This window comes from Phaethon lepturus, unplaced genomic scaffold (assembly GCF_000687285.1).
Source record: "Phaethon lepturus isolate BGI_N335 unplaced genomic scaffold, ASM68728v1 scaffold8270, whole genome shotgun sequence".
Classification (NCBI taxonomy): domain Eukaryota; kingdom Metazoa; phylum Chordata; class Aves; order Phaethontiformes; family Phaethontidae; genus Phaethon; species Phaethon lepturus.
The window spans coordinates 1-5202 of record NW_010509765.1 but is presented as its reverse complement, the minus strand read 5'-3'; the positions used below and the strand labels follow the sequence as shown (position 1 = coordinate 5202).

The window sequence follows — 5202 nt, the reverse complement described above, 5'->3', positions numbered from 1 at the left end:
TCTTCCGATATTGGGAGCAACTTGTATCTTTTTCTAGTACATGAAGATCACTTTTTTTAATTGGCTTTCTAGGGGGTAGTAAAAGCAGAAACAAAGCAAAACTATTTTTCATTTCAACTTGCTTATATGTCTGTAGTCTGAACATACCAGTTTTTGATTCTTGAACATGTTCTATGGCTTGCCGAGTATTTACCCCAAGGTCATGGAAATCTCTACGACGTCCACCCCTATCTGCTAAAGACAATTCCTGAAATCCTGCAGAAATCTGTAATCCTATTGTTTTGAAATTTGAGGAAGAGGAAGAATTACAATCAAGTTTTATATACAAGTAAGAATTAAATACAGATATATATAAAATACATATACCATATATATATATAAAGTTAAGAGAAATCATGAAATGTAAAGTTTTGGCCTTTGCTATATAGTAAATTCACCTTAAAGTAGCATTCAGGCAACACATACTAGCTTCCTAAGATTTACCGACAGTTAACTAGTAAGCAAATAGAACAGCTCACTAGCCAGATGAAAAAAGATGTAAACCCTTCTGCAAATTCAGAGGGGACAGGTCTTTCATTTCAGCTCCAGATAGCACCAAAATGTTTAAGTGCACTGTGATGCAAAATAAGTAAGAAAGTTTAATTTATTAAGATTAAAGAAAAACAATGAAATATCAATATGAAATTTACTATTGGTATTCAGTTAATTGTGCCAAATGCTTTCTAATTTATTTTTTTTAAGTATTTCACTAGAGGAAATGGTATAGATGGAGGACAGCACACTTAAGGTATTTTTCAAAATTCCTGGTTCAGTTATATTGCACCTTAGAATGACAATACTATCATCACAAGGTATGCACCATAAACTTTTCCAAATCTTAGTAACAAATCTCATTTTGAAAGGAAAAATTAGAAATATAGTCTAAAGGATGTCTTAATTGCATTCTCTTCAAAACACTTGCTCTTGTGGGCAATGAACTTTTTCACCCTTTCTGACCTTCTGGCCTTCTCCCGTTCTGGCCTTCTGGAACACTCTGAGGGCCCCGCTGTCGTCCACGGCCACCCAGTTCTTCTGATACTGACGGAGGAACACGTGGCTGCTGAGGTTGCCGACGGCCGGGTGGCTGACTTGGCAAAGTCTGTTGAACCTGCAATAGCTGGGAACAACTTTTCCTACTGAAACTAAAGCAGCAGCATACTTCCAAAAGTACAGCAAAACAAAGTCACTAACCAAGTACAGAATACTCAAATACTCAAGTGTAACAGTTAGAGAAGTTTAAGCCTTTTTTCATACATTAAGTAGCAGAGTTATTACTTTGTACTTCAAACTCAAAAATAATGGGGTTCAAGAATTTAATATTAAATTAACTTGTAGCAAATGCAAATCTTCCTTCCAAGCTCTAACTAGTATTTCTGGACTTCTCATTTTTAACAATCCCTTTGAAACTTCAAGCAGCTGACTACTTATTTTATAAAAAAACAGCTTTTGTAATTTTAGTATCTAGTGAATAAATAATATTAAAAAGTGTCATGCCTGTAAAGATTGCAACACACTACTTTCAGCTATGAGCAATTCCAAGTTTCATGTTACTGGAATTGCAGTCTGCCCTACAAGTTAGTCCCTTCAGGTGTAAGCAAGCAAGAGGCCAACATCAAGGATGATCATGAAACCTGAGCTAGAGAGCCAGCCTGGCTCTGTCTTGTCCTACAGCATAGCAGTAGGAAACCCCCAAACCAGTGTCACACAACCTGCCTGCAATCCATTCTTGGAGTACCTCTACTCCTTTCCTTTCAGAGCTCTTGGTACATGTCTTATGATTCCCACATACATGTTCTGACACTGAACACAAGATCAGTAACTAAGCAGGCCTCTCTGCTCTTACACTGTCCACCTTATTTTTACATGTTATAAGATCTGTCAAAAGTATACCCTGTAAGAAGTCTGTAAATATTCATAAGCACTACTGCACAGATTGAATGTACACAACCCTAAAGAGTATTATGTGAAAATTATCAGAGGCCAGTACTATCACAGTACCAGCATATTATCACAAGTTTTGTGCTCCCTGTAGTATTCATAAAAGTAGTTCAGGAAAGATCAGTTCTGGTTTGCCTCTCTCAGCTATATTCCATCCTTGCTCCTGAAGGGAGCTGCAATGTCACCTACATGGATTTTCTAGTCCAACAGCCAGGCACTGAGTCCTGCTAACCCGAGACAACTATATTCCTTTCCCATCCATTAAAGGATCAGAGCAGAACTCCATGTCAAGCCACGAACTGAAGGAAAAGATTATGCTGGGATAGGGTTCACTCTATGGGTGTGGAGAAGTGGGTTTTCAACAATCTTATCCTTCATAGAATCACAAGATAATTCAGGCTGGAAGACACCTCAGGAGGTCTCTAGCCCAGCCTCCTGCTCAAAGTAACATCAATCACGAGGTCTGATCAGGTTGCATTGCTCAGAGATTTTATCCCATCTCCAAGCACCTAGACTTCACAACCTCAGTGGGTAACCTGGTCCTGCTCATCCTGAAAACATTTTTCACTATGTCCAGTCAACACCAACTCTTGCTTCAATTTGTGCCCACTGCGTCTCGTCCTCCCACCATGCACCATTACAAAGAGCCAAGCTCATTTTATTGGTATCCTCCTTGGAGGCTGCAATCTCCATGTTGGGAAGGACCTCACAAGCACTGACCAACCTATCCTCACTCCTACCTCTGCAAGAAAGATCACAGGGTGGTCACGACGTTAGTAAGAAAAGGCAGGCCCCTGACCTCCTTAAACCTCACTAATGCTTTTTGATCAAAACCTTGGTAATAAGAACTTGGTGTATTATGATACCTCTGTATCGGTCCAGTGTCAAATGGTATGGTTCACTTCTACAATACGTGGCTAATTGTTCCCATCTTCCCCTGCGATCAGCACAGATTATGTTCTCACTTAAAATGAGACAGAGTGCATGCCTAAACCCTCCTTTTCCAAGCATCTAATATAAACTCTCTTATTCACTCTGCAACCTCTTTTCAACACGTCTTTGGAAACACTTCTGGAACTAAGCCTCTTGGAAGAAGATACATGCAGTGTACATGGTAGAACAGTGGCAGCATATATGAAAAAAAAGCCAAAACAGACTTTTCTCCACTCAGACTGTGTCAATATTCATAGTCCTCGCAAAGCACCTAAGCCTCACCATTTCCTTTACTTTCCTCTTCACCCACAGCAGGACACTGTTATCACATCCTGACTTCTGCTAACAATTCTATTCAAGTCAAAGAGACCACGTTTGAAGTAATCCGGTCTCTTGGGTTTATAAATTATGCTCCAGGTTGAAAAGGTGTATCAACGCTACTGCTAATGCAAGACGCATTTCACTATTTGAGATACAGAACCATAAACTACCTTCTATCATGATTTAAACTCATCTGACACTGGCAGGAAATGGACTAGGAACACTCCTCCCTTCTAATCACATTCTCAAATGAAAGATGATTATTAATAACTGACAAATTTGAGGAACTGCTTGAAAAAAATCTCCAGGCATGTGGCAATGGCTACAAATAAATAAGTACCAACCATTTTCAAGCTACCATTTGAACAGGGCATATATGCACAAAACAAGCCCTAAACACTTGTTCAAATGCAGAGACAGAAAGTCCTTGATATTAACATTAAAAACAACAGGAACAGGCCAAAACACCTGCCAGACCCAAGTTCTGCCTAAGTATGCATCAACAACAGCAGCAGCCTAATATGTTCTGCTTCTCTGCAGGGTATCATGGTGGACAAAGCAGCCTATGAAAACGTCTACCTATTTCCACTAGTTCTATTACAACAACTGTATTACAATAGTACTTGTTTGTAAGCATACAAACATTTCCTTAATAAAAAGGAGTTAACAGAACTATACACCTGGCATAATATATACATACACACATGTATCATCTAACATATATACCTGATTGTCATGGTTTAACCCGGCAGGCAGCTAAACCCCACCATAGCCATTTGCTTACTACCCCCCCTCAGTGGGATGGGGAGGGAATGGGGGGAAAAAAAAAGTAAAATTTGTGACTTGAGATGAAGACAATTTAATAGGACAGAAAAGGAAGGGCTATAATAATAATAATAATGATAAATGGATATACAAAATAAGTGATGCACAATGCAATTGCTCACCACCCGCCAACTGATGCCCAACCAGTTCCCGAGCAGCAGTGCCCAGACAGCTTTCCCCCTAGTTCATATACTGAGCGTGATGTCAGGATGTATGGAACATCTCTTTGACCAGCTTGGGTCAGCTCTCCTGGCTGTGTCCCCTGCCCGGCCTCCTGGCTGGCAGGGCAGTACCAGAAGCTGAGAAGTCCTTGACTTAGTGTAAACACCGCTCAGCAACAACTAAAACATCAGTGTATTATCAACATTATTCTCCTTATAAATCCGAAACACAGCACTACACCAGCTACTAGGAAGAAAATCAACTCTATCACAGGTAAAACCAGGACACATATTAGGAAGTAGCTGAGCTATGACATTTCAAAGCCTAGCTGTGCTAATTAAAAAGAGAACCAACTTACAGATGCAGCTCCTACAGAAGGAACAGCACTCTCCTGTCCTGGAGGTCTTCCTCTTGCTCTGGCTCTAGCTCTTCCTGTCATCGTCTCTTCTAAGAAAAACCACCATCAGCATTAGTGTTCCATCTTCTCCTTCCCCTTCCTTATTCCAATAAATATTATATGAGCAACACTATTGCATTTGCCCTGCTTTAATTTCAACTGGTTCAGTAAAATATATCCCGCTCTGCAAACTTCCCCGCTCTTGGATCTCCACACTAACACAGCCACAACATGTAGCATAGGGAACTTACAGCTTCTTATAGTCAAGACTGTACTGACTGGCACAGCCCACCACAAATTCTGAAGTGGTGAAGAAAGTCAACCAGACTGGAGAGCATGGCAGCATCTGCAACCTCAGCCAAGTATAACTCAGGGCCTATTGATCTCACTTTCAAGTTACACTTGAGACTCAATTCAGACTAAGTAGTTCCATTATTCCAGGAGCAGCACACACTTGATCCGAAGCGCAGGCCAACCCTTACCGCCTGGTCAGATGATGTAAGCTATCCCCAGAGATCTGTCCATCCCCTGCCCCAGCAGTGACCCTTCCCTTCCGCGTGGGCTCGCCCCTGACCTCTCCGCCAGCC

General features: G+C 40.8%; 1 protein-coding gene across 1 annotated transcript in view; it reads right to left on the bottom strand.

Moving 5' to 3' along the window:
- The window catches only part of PIWIL1 (piwi-like RNA-mediated gene silencing 1), a 20357-nt gene extending 15700 nt beyond the window's left edge, over window positions 1-4657 (bottom strand). The window contains exons 1-3 of the mRNA XM_010284360.1: window positions 4586-4657; window positions 1041-1138; window positions 148-302 (exon numbers count right to left, since the gene is read on the bottom strand). Coding sequence (XP_010282662.1) covers window positions 148-302; window positions 1041-1138; window positions 4586-4657 — 325 coding nt within the window. The remainder of the gene's footprint in view (window positions 1-147; window positions 303-1040; window positions 1139-4585) is intronic.
- Between the last annotated feature and the right edge of the window lie 545 nt (window positions 4658-5202).